General features: G+C 40.3%; 1 protein-coding gene across 2 annotated transcripts in view; it reads left to right on the forward strand.

Moving 5' to 3' along the window:
* Positions 1–779: 779 nt before the first annotated feature.
* ttk (ttk protein kinase) overlaps positions 780–14,136 on the forward strand; it is a 37,944-nt gene continuing 24,587 nt past the window's right edge. Inside the window, exons 1-7 of one of the 2 annotated variants that reach the window (XM_052024749.1) lie at positions 780–962; positions 3,382–3,510; positions 4,382–4,607; positions 9,714–9,820; positions 9,918–10,067; positions 10,669–10,777; positions 13,431–13,521. In XM_052024749.1, the coding sequence (XP_051880709.1) occupies positions 854–962; positions 3,382–3,510; positions 4,382–4,607; positions 9,714–9,820; positions 9,918–10,067; positions 10,669–10,777; positions 13,431–13,521 (921 nt within the window). In that variant the 5' untranslated portion in view covers positions 780–853. The remainder of the gene's footprint in view (positions 963–3,381; positions 3,511–4,381; positions 4,608–9,713; positions 9,821–9,917; positions 10,068–10,668; positions 10,778–13,430; positions 13,522–14,136) is intronic. The other variant, XM_052024750.1, reaches the window with a different exon arrangement.

Consider the following 14,136-nt stretch of genomic DNA (forward strand, 5'->3'; position numbering starts at 1 on the left):
CGGAGACTGAGGTGTCGTATGGGTTCCAACGTGGAACATACGGATTTCGTAAATTCTCTCTACATGCTCTCCATATTTTCTCTTCAGTCCCATGAGCCTTTGCTCATGTTCTACCTTATGACTTGCCAAACTGAACTTTGAGAACTATTCCTAGACTTGAGGTTTGGGAATTTGCCACACACGCACACTTCGAGTTTAGTTAATGTTTAGTATCTAGCATTTTCATTTTTCTTATTATTGCAAGTAGTCATTATTAAATTTGTTTCTAACACTTATACATGGCATGTAGTGTTTCTATTATTGCTGGTCCATAACAACTTACTTGTTTGATTATCATCTGCACCAAATAATATTTTGATTCTAATTAACAGTTGTTACCACAACATTAAAAAAACACGATTTTACTGATCAAACGTTTGGGAATGAATGCATTTCACCCCTCAAACGTAGTGGCAACCTAAAAAGAAGACACACTTGCTGAAGAGACTCTGAATTGTACAGCGGAGACGGTTATGCAGCATTGAACAAGGAAAGAATCACACTGCAATCTCTGCACTCATCTGCAAACTGCAACCAGAATCCGCACCCACCTTATGATTCAAAAGGTCCAATTGCACGTCAGCGTAGCGGCAATGTCCGCCCTCCCGCCCCGCCCTCTCTCCCTGCCCCGCCCCCTCCTCCCTGCCCCGCCCCCTCCTCCCTGCCCCGCCCCCTCCTCCCTGCCCCGCCGCGCCCCCTCCTCCTCCTCCTCCTCCTCCCCTCCGCCCCTCCTCTCCTCAGCTCGCGGTCTGCCAGGGGGTGGCGACAACAGTCCATCGGTGGCCAATCGGAATCGTCGCCGTGCCTCGAGCCAATGGCAGGGCGTGTTGCTGAGAAGTGCGGCAATTTTGAACGCGGGCGGTTAGGCGGCCGAGCAGCCGACGTTGTTGTTTGCAAGCGGCTTTCGGGTCTCGGTTTGCTCGGTAAGTGGGCGGCGGCAGCGGCAGATGGCGTGGGAGCCGAGGGTGGCCGGGGGGGTGCAGAATCAGCGGGGTATGTGGGGATCGGAGGGACAGGCGAGGGCAGCGCGGTCCCCCCGCCCCTCCCTGACCTCTGACCCCGCTCCGTTTCCCCTCCGGTCCCCCTTGCCCCAACATGATCAATCTCAGACCGCATTTAACAGTTCTCCCAGCATTAATCGCCCTCTGCTACCCTTTACGATAAGGTGGGCTCTTGACCTCACAATCTATCGTTATCACCTTGCACCTTTTTGTTTGCCTGCACTGCACTTTCTCTGTAGCTGTTGCACTTTAAGTATAAGAGAAATGGGAGTTATTTATTGGAGTGTAGGGGAATGAGGGGTGATCCTATAGAAATGTATCCAATCATGAGGTTCAGTCTTTTTCCCAGGGTTGGGGAACCTAGAGCTAGAGGGGATGGCTTTAGGGTGAGAGGGGAGAGATTTGATGGGAAGCTGAGGGGCAACTGTTTCACCCAGGTCAGTATATGGAATGAGCTGCCTGAGGAAGGAGTTGAGGCAAGTACATTTAAAAGATACTTGGACAGGTACGTGAAAGGTTTAGAGGGATATGGCTGAATGTGGGTAAATGAGACTAGCTTAGATGGGAATTTTGGTCAGCATAGAACAGTTGGGCTGAAGGAACTGTTTCTGTGTTGTATGACTCTGAGAATCTAGCTGAAACATACAATCTGCTGGAGGAAAGTTGACAATTCCTCTTCCACCCCCACCCATCACAGATGTTGCTTGGTTCACTGAGTTCCTCCAGTGGATTGTTTGTTGCTCCAGATTCCAGCATCTGCAGTCTCTTGTGTGGCCAATTTGGCTAGTTGGCAACTCTTTTTCCTGTTGTGGGGAGCTGGTGTACCAGTGGGATTAAGGGTAGTGGGACTGCCCATGAGTGAGACCAGTTGATTGGAAGGAGGAGCAGCACACACAAAATGCTGGTTGAACTCGGGTAGGGCAGAAAGACACTTCAGGTTGAGACCCCTCAGGATTGGAAAGGAAGAGGGCAGACCTGTTCATTTCCCTCCCATAGATGCTGCCTGACCTGAGTTCCTCCAGCCTTTTGTGTGTGTTGTTCCAGATTCCAACATCTGCAGAATCTCTTGTGTCTCCGAATGGAAGCAGGAAATCATGTAATTGCCTTCTGTTCAAATAGAAATGCTTTTATTCCGGTTAATTACCAAAGGCTCCACACTGATTGTGATGCCTTCTTGCTTCAGGCGCCTAGGTGCATTAGACACAAGGTTGAATTTCTTGTACGCCATATTTGGGTGTAATTGGAGTATTGATGATATTCCTGGTTTCAAAAATAAATATATGTGCATGAAATCGATCTTCTTTTTGAATGTGATTGAAAGCATCTTCTGCACTTCAGTTTGGTGTAAGTTTGGAGTAAAGCTGTCTTGGTGGATTTTAGCCTAATCTGAGGCCCTTCAGTGGAATTTGTAATATGCTAATTGATTATGTTATGTGCAGATTTGTTATGTGTCTGGCTTGAATTTAACATTGCATGGTTTTATCTATGTTGATTATTACCCTGCTGTCTCTTTATGAAATTCCTTGGAGCAATGTGGCACAGTTTTGGTTCATGTAGAAGTCTTAAGGTTTCTCTACACCTTAAGCATATTTCAAGTTTTCTAATTCAATGTTTTCCCAATTACAATTGATCCATTTGGTGATAACTTTTTTCCTCGCATTATATGGTGTTGCAATTGTAGTTTGTGGTTTGATTATGGTTCCCAGTGGCCTTATGATCTATTACACTGACCAGTTAAGTTCTGTTTCTGTTGTGTTTCTCTTAGTACTTGAAGTGTTCTCCTTTTATGTAGCCTGATATTGAATTTTCTCCTTCTGACTTTCTTCTGTCAGAAGATTTTATGTTTGAATCTTCTAATTGCATTGATTAGAAACACAACTATAACTTTGCATTTAGGTGGCTCTGCTGGATAACTGCCAATAATAGAACGAGTGTAATAGTTCAATATTTTCATCAGTTGGATCTATTGCAAACCCAATTTCATGGATCAATGTAGAAAAGGTCCCAAGCAGGAAATCTCATTCATCCCACTTTTTAATTCAAGTATTTAATACGTCTGTTCTTCATTTCAATTGAACATTAGATTGAAAATAATTCAAATAAAAAGTGGGATATGTGATATTATTGACATTTATTTTGGTACATCTCATTACAATGCCAATTTACTCCCAAGAGAGGCATTATAGTATGGTTGCATATATGAATATTTTTGAACAATTGACTAATTGTTTGAATATTTAATTTTTAGTTTTAAATATACCTTTCTGTGGGATGTTGTTTTGAGAGTAATGATGAACTTTTATCATTTGAAACCTTTTAAAGCTTCTTCCTTTCCTTGTAGTGATGGAGGATGAAATTAATGAGTCAAGGATGCGACTTGCTCGCCTTACGAGTCGATTAGCCTACCTTCGAACAAAACGTGGAGAAGCAAACAGAACTGAAGAGTTAAAATCTAATTTGGAAGTTACAGGTACAGTGTAGTGTACTTTTTCTTAAATTATGAAAGGATTAACTCTCCATATTCAGATATCTGAACACTGAACTGCAAATAGGAATAGAATGTCCTCTTTGTTTTTCCCACCTGCGTACAGGAGTAACATACCATACGATCTTGTACTGATTGATAACACTAAATAATGTGAATGATAAGCCTTTATTATGATCTGAATGTTTATCAGAATAGGGATATATTAAAATTCTTATCTGTAGCCTGTTTTATTAGAGGGGTAGGGAGCCAGAGGTGGTTTAGAAAGTTGGTAAATTGGTTTATTATTTGTCACATGTACCAAGGTACAGTGGAAATCTTTGTTTTGCAAGCCATCCATACAGATCACTTCATCACATCAATACATTGAGGTAGTACAACAGAAAAGCAATAACAGAATGTAGAATAAAGTGTTACAGTTACAGAGAAAGTGCAGGCAGACAATAAAGTGCAAGGCTGTGACTAGGTAGATTGTGAGGTCAAGAGTCCATCTTAACGTATAAGATTATCCATTCAATAATCTTATAGCAGTGGGATAGAAGCTGTCCTTGAGCCTGGTGGTACATGTTTTCAGACTTTTGTATCTTCTGCCCGATGGGAGGGGGGAGAAGAGAGAATGTTTGGGGGAGATGTCTTTGATTATGTTGGCTGCTTTACTGAGGCAGCAAGAAGTGTGGACACAGTCCATGGTTGGGCAAAATAATTTCAAATTTTCTCTGGTAATGTAATATTAAAACATTTAACTTAAGATATCAGATGAAGCTTTGCTGCTTGGGTGTTTGCACTATCTTTTCATATGTTTTACTTTTACTATCAATCTATATATTATGAAACATTGCATTCTACTTTGCAACAGACCACACTGGTACAATTAGACAAATTATGGCTGATGGAAACTTTCCAGAGGACTGGTTTGCATATCTTCAGAAGGTGGAAAAGATGGGTGATCCACAAACTAACGAGAGCCTATTAAATAGGCTTATAGAGCTATATGATGATGCAGTTGCTGCCCTATCAGTTGAGAAACATCATGCAAATGAATGTTATGCTCGCATCTTAACCTCTTTTGCGAAGCTTAAAAGGCAAGTATTTTTACTTTTGTCTAGTTTAATTTTAATAAAAGGATTTGGATACACAAATCTGAACTTCCTATGCTGTTGAAAACAATTTTTAGTGTAAACAAAATGCATGTTTATTTGGTCTTTAAAAGAACGAATTGCAGGCAGAGCCAGAGGAACCATATTAATGGATAATTGTTCCTTTCTTAATTTGAATTTGGAATAAAGTTAAGAGTACAGGTGACTCCGGTGTTATGGCAGTTTGGATAATGGAAATTCACCCTTGTGGAATTTGCATCACCATCAAAAAATCTGGGATATGGAACAAAAATTTGCTCTTTTGAAATTTTATCTGGGGGAAAAAGTAAATATACACAAAATTAATTATTCATAGAATCATAGAATAGTACAGCACAATACAGGCCCTTCGGCCCACAATGTTGTGCCAACCTTTAAACCTTACCTAAGACTAACCCCTTCCTCCCACATATTCCTCTATTTTAAATTCCTCCATATGCTTATCTAGCAATCTCTTGAATTTGACCAATGTACCTGCCTCCACCACCGCCCCAGACAGCGCATTCCATGCCCCAACCACACTCTGGGTAAAAAAAAAACCTTCCTCTGATATCTCCCTTGAACTTCCCACCCATTACTTTAAAGCCATGCCCCCTTGTATTGAGCATTGGTGCCCTGGGAAAGAAGTGCTGGCTGTCCACTCTATCTATTCCTCCTAATATTTTGTACACCTCTATCATGTCTCTTCTCATCCTCCTCTCCAAAGAGTAAAGCCCTAGCTCCCTTAGTCTCTTCTCATAATGCATACTGTCTAAACCAGGCAGCATCCTGGTAAATCTCCTCTGCACCCTTTCCAATGCTTCCACATCCTTCCTATAATGATGTGACCAGAAATGGACACAGTACTCTAAGTGTGGTCTAACCAGAGTTTTGTAGAGCTGTAACATTACCTCACGGCTCTTAAACTCGATCCCACGACTTATGAATGCTAACATCCCATAAGCTTTCTTAACTACCCTATTCACCTGTGAGGCAACTTCCAGTGATCTGTGGATATGAACCCCCAGATCCCTCTGCTCCTCCACACTACCCAGAATCCTGCCATTAACCTTATACTCTGCCTTGGAGTTTGTCCTTCCAAAGTGTACCACCTCACACTTCTCCGGATTGAACTCCATCTGCCACTTGTCAGCCCAGCTCTGCATCCTATCAATGTCCCTCTGCAATCTTCGACAATCCTCCACACGATCCACAACACCACCAACCTTTGTGCCGCCTGCAAAGTTGCCAACCCACCCTTCTACCCCTCATCCAAGTCATTAGTAAAAATCACGAAAAGCAGAGGTCCCAGAACTGATCCTTGTGGGACACCGCTAGTCACAGCCCTCCAGTCTGAATGCACTCCCTCCGCCATAACCCTCTGCTTTCTACATGCAAGCCAATTCTGAATTCACACTGCCAAGCCTCCCTGGATCCCATGCCCTCTGACCTTCTGAAGAAGCCTACCATGTGGAACCTTGTCAAATGCCTTACTAAAATCCATGTAGACCACATCTACTGCACTACCCTCATCAATCTGTTTGGTCACCTCTTCAAAGAACACTATCAGACTTGTGAGACATGATCTTCCGTCACAAAGCCATGCTGGCTGTCCCTGATCAGACCATGATTCTCCAAATGCTCATAGATCCTATCTCCTAAGAATCCTTCCCAACAGCTTGCCCACCACAGATGTAAGGCTCACTGGTCTATAATTCTCTGGACTATCCCTACTACCTTTTTAGAATAAGGGGACGATATTTGCCACCTTCCAATCCTCCAGTACCATTCCCATGGACAACGAGGACTCAAAGATCCTAGCCAACGGTTCCGTAATCTCCTCCCTCGCCTCGCGGAGCAACTTGGGGAATATTCCGTCAGGCCCCGGGGACTTATCTGTCCTAATATTTTCTAACAGCTCCAACACATCCTCTTTCTGGAGATCTACATGCTCCAGAACATTAACCTTACCAACACTGTCCTTGGCGTCATCAATGCCCCTCTCCTTGGTGAGTACTGAAGAGAAGTTTTCATTGAGAACCTCGCCCATTTCCACAGCTTCCAGGCACATCTTCCCACCTTTGTCTCAAATCGGTCCTACCTTTACTCTCTATTTTTGTTTCCAACTCTTATTTCTTGAGGCATGCGCAAATGATGTGGCTTCACGTTATATAAAATCACGGAACATGGGGGTCGCCTGTAACTTTTTACATTCTTCCTCTGGGAAGAATGTTCCCTTTTTGCCTTGTAGATTATCTCAAATATTTTTTTCTGAACAATTTAGAATATCATTGTTGCTATTTAAGATGCTGATGTTTAAGAGACAATTATTGTTTGAATTTATTCTGCATTTATACATTGTTGATCATTCTGTGACCATGTTATTGCAGTGGCAATAGATTATAGGAAACTATCACTTGCCTGTTGTTGCACCAGTTAAAATTTTTACTGCTACAAGTAATTTATAATTATTAAAATTTCACTTATGTTAACTGATCTGTAAGATGAAGTGTGAAATTCCATTTGTTTATTTAGAAGGTTTTATAACATAATGTATGTCATTCCTTCTTGGACTTGCCACTTTTTCTTAGGACTGTGTATACAGGATTAGATATCTTTATTTGTCACGTGTACATTGAAATGCAACTTTTGCGTAGTGTTCTGGGGCAGCCTGTAAGTGTCGCCATGCTTCCGGCGCCAACATAGCATGGCCACAACTTCCTAATCTGTAAGTCTTTGGAATGTGGGAGGCAACCGGTGCACCTGGAGGAAAACCACGCAGACACAGGGAGAACATACAACTCCTTGCAGACAGTGGCCGGAATTGAACCCGGGTCATTGGTGCTGTAATAGCATTGTGCTAACCGCTACGCTATATACTTAACACAATTCAAATTTGCCAGCGTTGTCCTATCTATATTTACATAGTACTTTCTCCTGGGAGCTTGCTCCCTTATGCTTCTCTTGAATGTTTACTGTAGCCTTTTGCTTTGTCTGGTAAATTCCGAATCATTTCTTTTCTTTGTTATTGCAACTGATCTATTCAGTGTAAGAAGGTATTTCACAACCCATCCTATGCTGAAATACTTCGACCCTCTTTGTGTGAGACCTTTTGTTAACCCAAACTCATTTTAATGATGCCACCCTCATGTCCACCCTCAGTAAACTTTAGCTCATCTAAAACTCCCGAATCACATTGTCTATCAGAACTGTTCTTGAGGCCAACAATGACTTCTGCTGTCCTGATACTTCAAAATTAAATTGCACATACTGGTACTTAATCATTCCATGCCCCTGCCATCCTGGACCTCCCACTCCCTTTTTGCCACTGCAACACTTGTCGTTTCGATCAGCTAGAATTCCTTCTCCAACATGTCTTTGTAGAGCACCATCTTCCAAAATCATCCTCTTGATTCCATTTTTGACCAAGCCTCTCTACGTAGGATTGATATGTTTGTCAAATTTAATGGGGTTAAGAACGTCAAATGCTGGAGTGGGTCTGAACATCTGTGGGGAAGAAAGTTGATATTTTGGATTTCCTTTCATTAGGAATAAAAAGGAATTTTCCGTAAGTACAGAAGTGGGTGAAGGGGAGAAAAGGGCAAAAAGGTTTTATGTTCAGGTGAAAATAGAAGTTAAGTGACAGGATGAAGCATTTTTTGCTTTTGTATAGATGTTGCTTTCTTTCCTTTGTCAACCAATTCCATGATATTTTCATTAGTCCCAAAACAAACTTCAATAGTCCGGGAGTCTGGGTCCACAAATTTGGCTTGATTTGTGAGATGCTTAAATTGTAGGAATTACTTGAGATTAATCATTAGAATACCTTGAAGTTTTGCTCCTTGCCTCTTACTTCTGAAACTCTCTTTACAGATTCATTTCCTTTTGTTTTGGTATAAATCTTGGATTCCAAAATGCTTGTTTGATTGCTTTGTTTAAATTTAAAATTCTCCAAAAAAACCCTTAGCTTGTCAACATGCTACTTTTGACTTTTTAATTATAAATTTCTTGAATATGGCTCTGCCCCATTTTTAAAAAAAAAAGGGTGGTTGATTTTCTCAACAACCTTATTGTTATACAAAAAATCTTTAGTAGGGGATACCAGCTGCCATGAATGATGAGGAAAGAAGTCAATCTATTCCTTGTAAGGATGCAGCAAATCAAAAGCAAACTGACCTGATTTTGATGTGCTGAAGCCTACAAATTGAAAGATTAATAATTCACCAAATGTCCATTACCACCAGATGGAAGAAAGCAGGTGCTTGATTTTTTTCCCCCCACTTTGAATGGGGTTTTTTTTTTGACTCCTTCCCACTGACCCAATCAAAATGACTGTTGAATGTTACTTTTTTTGCTCCAGATTCCAGCATCTGCACTCCATTCCTTTCCTTTTGTTGCAAATGAAACCTTTTAGTGATAAATTAAAATTTGAAAGAAAACCTTCATTGTGGCGAAGATTTGTTAAGTAAATGTTTGCTAAGTAGTGGAGAGCAGTGTATGCAAATCCTTGACATATTGCAGTACTCCCAGGACTTCATTGATTTCTTCTTTCTCCCTTCAATCAATTGCTGGTCCCAAGTTTTTTCTGAGCTGCATGAAATGTTAAATAACTGCCAGGAAGTATCAAGAGATGAAAATTGAATGAAGGGTGAAAGGGCTAATTGAATATAAATTCACAGAATTGTTAGATTATTTACAATCTATATGGGTACAATGTATATGGGTAAAATGTACATGCATCAAAACTGAAAACTGACAAGTATGTAGACTTTTCTTTGAATGAGCAACATGTGTATATACCACCAATATATTTGCATTGTGATGAAAAATTTCTTGCATTGTTCATGTAAATAATATTAGCAGTTTTTTTTACATCTAAATAATTATGAAAACTATTTAGAATGAGCACTGAATATGCATGAAAATCTCAATACGGAAATAGTCCGTAATCTCTTGGTAAGTGTCCAAAGGGTTAAGAGTTGCACACAAATTGAGTGAGTAATTGAAGATTTCGTTTTCAGTTGCTATCTTTATGTAAGCTCAAGAAACTTTACTTGCTTTTCTCTCCCTCAGTTTTGTAGATATGGATGAAGCACAGGAGCAGTTCAACCTGGCTCGAGTCAACTGTAAGAAATTTGCTTTTGTGCATGTAGCATATGCGCAGTTTGAGCTGGATCAAGGTCTGTATTCATTCTAGTTTTATCATTGAAAACATTTAATAACAGTGCAGTTACAGATTTGTGAAAACTAAGTAATTAAGTTATTGCCTTTTGACAGGCTCTGTTCGGAAGTGTAGAAGCATTCTTCAGAAAGCATTGGATATCAAAGCAAAACCACTAGAACTATTGGAAGTTGCTTTTCAAAACTTGAATCAGGGGAAAGCACAGCTTGTGTTATGTGACGATTGGGATAAAGAAAATGTATCTGGTGAGTTGGTTGTTTTGGGGATGCAAGAAAAAGTGTATGCAAGACAACATTGGAAGAATAAGATGCTCTTTTTAGTACTACTTGGCATTTTAAACTGTTTTGAATATTTTTCTCTTGGATTATGCATGATTAGCATATATTTCGTATGTTAGAATATAGTTGCATAATTTCCGCAATCACTTGATTTGAGTATTACAGGAATGTGATTGAGATCACAAAGGAGCGAGATGGTATTTTGCTGTGTGATAGGAAGAAACATTTGCACTAATTTGGAGAGGAATTTAGAGTAAATACTTTTTCTATGGCTGTGATGATAGCATCATATTTTTTAAGTCAGAGCAATACAGCATGGATACAGGCCCTTTGGCCCAATAAGTCCATGCCGACCATGTTGTCCACCTAGCTGGTCCCAATTTCCTGTGTTTGGCCCATATCCCTCCAGGCTCCTCCCCTCCATGTACCTATTAGGCACAATTTTACCTGTAGTGCACAATCAAGAAAATTTTGTTTTAAACTTTTGTAAATTGTGCAAGTTTTGGGTAGAAATCCTCACTTTGTAATAGAATATTTGTACATCTTAAAACTTTTTTTTCTTTCATAGTGCCTGTGATTAAAACTACACCAAGCACTAATAATGTTGAAATAAACAAGGTCAGGAAAAACAGCAATTGCTCTGGAGAATTACACTTTGATCCTGTTCCATCACTGAGGTAAATTTGTTTCATATTTGCTCTTAAAATGCTTTGTTTGACATATTTTAGTGGATATTTTGAGGCAGAGTATACTAATAGAACTTTTTTGGGGGGGTGGGGGGAGTCCGTGAACTAAGCTGGTAAGTGGACTTGAAATATTGTTGCGACATCTCCAATATAGGCTATTGGCATCTTGCTTTCTTTCTTGTAGAAGTATCTAAAAGATAAGACCGTCAACTTAAAGGAAATATTGCCTGCTGTTGATGCAAAGTGAGAATAATAATGAAGCATTCAACACTCAAAATGTAACTAAGGAAATCTAACAGTAGCTTTTGGAATATGTGCATCTGGAAGCTAGTGATTTCAGGGAAGAGAACAGTAATATCATGAAGCACATTGACATTACGAAGGAGGAGGTGTTGGTAGCCTTGAAAAGCAAAAAAATGGATAAATCCGTGGGGCCTGAACAGGTATATCCTGAACATTTTGGATTGTTGGGTCCCTGGCAGAGATTTTTGTATCTTCTTTAGCCAAGGGTGAGATACCAGAAGAATGGAGGGAGGCTAATGTTGTGCTTTTATGTAAGAGGGACTGCAAGGGCAAGACAAGGAACTACTGGCTAGTGAGCTTTCCATCAATGGTGGAAAAGTTCTTCAAAAGGATTCTGAGGGACAGGATTTATTTACATTTGGAAAGGTAAGGACTGATTAGAATAGTCAGCATGGCTTTGTTTGTGGGAGATCTTGTCTCATGAACTTGATTGAGTTTTTTTTTGAGGAGGTGACCAAATGGATTGACAATGGCACAGTGCTGTCTGTGCGGACTTTAGCAAGGCCTTTGAGGTTCTGTGTGGTAGGCTGGTCCACAAGGTTAGAATACATAGGATCCAGGGTGAGATAGCAAATTGGATACAAAATTGGCCTGGTGGTAGGAGGCAGAGTGGTAGTGGAAGATTGTTTTTTCCAGATTGGAGATTTGTAACCAGTGATGTGCCACAGGGATTTGTGCTGGGTCCTTCATTGTTCGTCATAGATATTTGGATGTGAATGTAGGTGGCATGATTAGTAAGTTCGCAGATGATGCCAAAATTGGTGGTATAATGTGAAGAAGGTTGTTTCGGGTTACAATGGGATCTATATCAGCTGGGAAAATGGACAAGGAAATGGCTGATGGAATTTAACTCTGACAAATGTGAAGTGATGGATTTTGGAAAGTTAAACCAGGGCAGGACATGCACAGTAAATGACAAGGCCCTGGGGAGTGTTGTTGAATAGTTGAGACTTTGGGGTATAAGCATATGAATCCCTGAAAGTGACAACATGGGTAGACACTGTTGCAGAAGGCTTATGGTATGCTTGGCTTCATTGGCTAAGACGTTGAGTGTAGGACTTGGGACATCATGTTACAGTTGTACAAATTACTTGTTAGGCTGCAGTTGAAGTACTCTATGCAGTTCTGGTCACCGCATTATAAGAAGGTTGTGATTAAGCTGGAGAGGGTGCAGAAAAATTGACAAAGACGTTGTCTAGAATGAGTTATAAGGAGCAATTTGATAGGCTGGAACTGTTTTCCCTGGAGTGAAGGATACTGATGGGTGACATTTTAGAGCTTTATAAAATCATGAGGGACATGGATAAGATTTTCAGTCTTTATCCCAGGGTAGGGGAGCCTAAAACTAGAGGGCATAGGCTTGAGGTATGGGGATTGAGGGCAAGTTTTTCTTGGTGGTGTGTATATAGAATGAGCTGCCAGAGGAAGTTATAGAGGCGGGTACAATTATGACATTTAAAAGATGTTTGGACAGGTACATTGGAATGGAAAGTTTAGAGGGATATGGTCAAACAGCCAAATGGCACAAGCTCAGTGAGGCAAATTAATTGGCATGAACTAGTTGGGCTAAAGAGCCTGTTTTCTGTGCTTTATAACTCACTCTCTTTTGGGTCCAGTGACGATGAAGGAACAATAATTATATTGAAAGCTAAGAACTTCTGAGACTGAGGGGAGCTGGCAGGCAATCATGCTCCCATGTGCCTGCTGCCCTTGTCTTTTTTTTGGTAAAACTTACTAGTTTGTGAGGTGCTGTCAAAGAAACTTTATTGCATTTTGTACATGATACACATTACAGCCATGCTGTGCTGGTGGTGGGATGAGTTAATTTACAGGGTAGTGATTTGGGGGCAAGTCAAAGAGGCTGCTTTTGTCCTGGATGACATTGAGCTGTGAGTGTTGAAACTGCAGTCAAGCAGGCATGAGAAGTTTAATCACATTCCTGATTTGTGCCTGTTAGATGGTGGTGTGGCCTTTATGCCAGGAGCGAAAAAAGTTGCCCCAGGATGCCCAGTCTTTAACTGGATCATCCATATAAATACGGATATTGATGGTGTGGGCTTTGGAAATGTCAGTGGTTAACTGGCTAGACTCTGGTGTTCACTGAGCCATGAATGTTACTTGCTACATCCATAACCCGACATCTGCCAATGCCTGAATGTTGTCCAGGTCTTGCTGACTGTGGTATCAGCTGCTTCATTAACTGAGGAGATGTGAATGGAATAGAAAACTAAAAGCTTGAGGTCTTGTAAAAGGTTACTGTTTCTTGTGTTAAAAGCTGTTTTCTTTGAGCATAGGATTAAGTTGCCACGCAGTTACTAATTTTTATTTTCTATACCATTAGAGCTGATGTGGACAACTTGACTGAAGAGAATGATATATCATTATTGGAGCAGAAAACAGTCAAGCCGCTGAAAAACAGCAGTGGTACCAAGGTAGAAAATTTCACAAACTTTATCTAAGTTCTTAAGTATTTCTTAACTGTAATATCTTTAGCAAATAATTGTCATTTTTTTCCCCTCCAATTTAAATGGTTGATCCCCTTGATGTGATTGCTTACTGATTTGTGCTCAATTTGTTTTGAAAACAGACTGCATATGTTTCAGGCCAATTTTTTTTAAATTTAATTTTTTTTTGCAAAGTTCAAAATATAAAATTGCTTGTTGACACATTTGCATGTATCCATTGGTTCTGCTTTATAATACCTTTTTTTGTAAAGGCTTTATTTAAAGACTAAGTCTTTCAAAGCCTAAGTTTGGACATTGCCTTGAGCTGTGATGCTGGTTGGCAGGTATTGAACCTGGGAACAAGCATTGAAATACTTTAAAACTTCTACTTTGGTCGGGTGCCACTACAGAAGACTGAAAGACATGCAGGATAAATAGGGAATGAGGCTATCTAAATGATATAAGCGACACTTCTGACAGTGCAAATGCTATACACATAACTGCTTACAGTTTCCTTGGATTGTTTTATTTTGCTGGGTGTCCCCAAGTTGAATCATTTTTAAGATTTTAGTGGGAAAAACTGTTTACCTCTGATAATTTAAC

This window comes from Pristis pectinata, chromosome 10 (genome assembly GCF_009764475.1).
Source record: "Pristis pectinata isolate sPriPec2 chromosome 10, sPriPec2.1.pri, whole genome shotgun sequence".
Lineage (NCBI taxonomy): Eukaryota > Metazoa > Chordata > Chondrichthyes > Rhinopristiformes > Pristidae > Pristis > Pristis pectinata.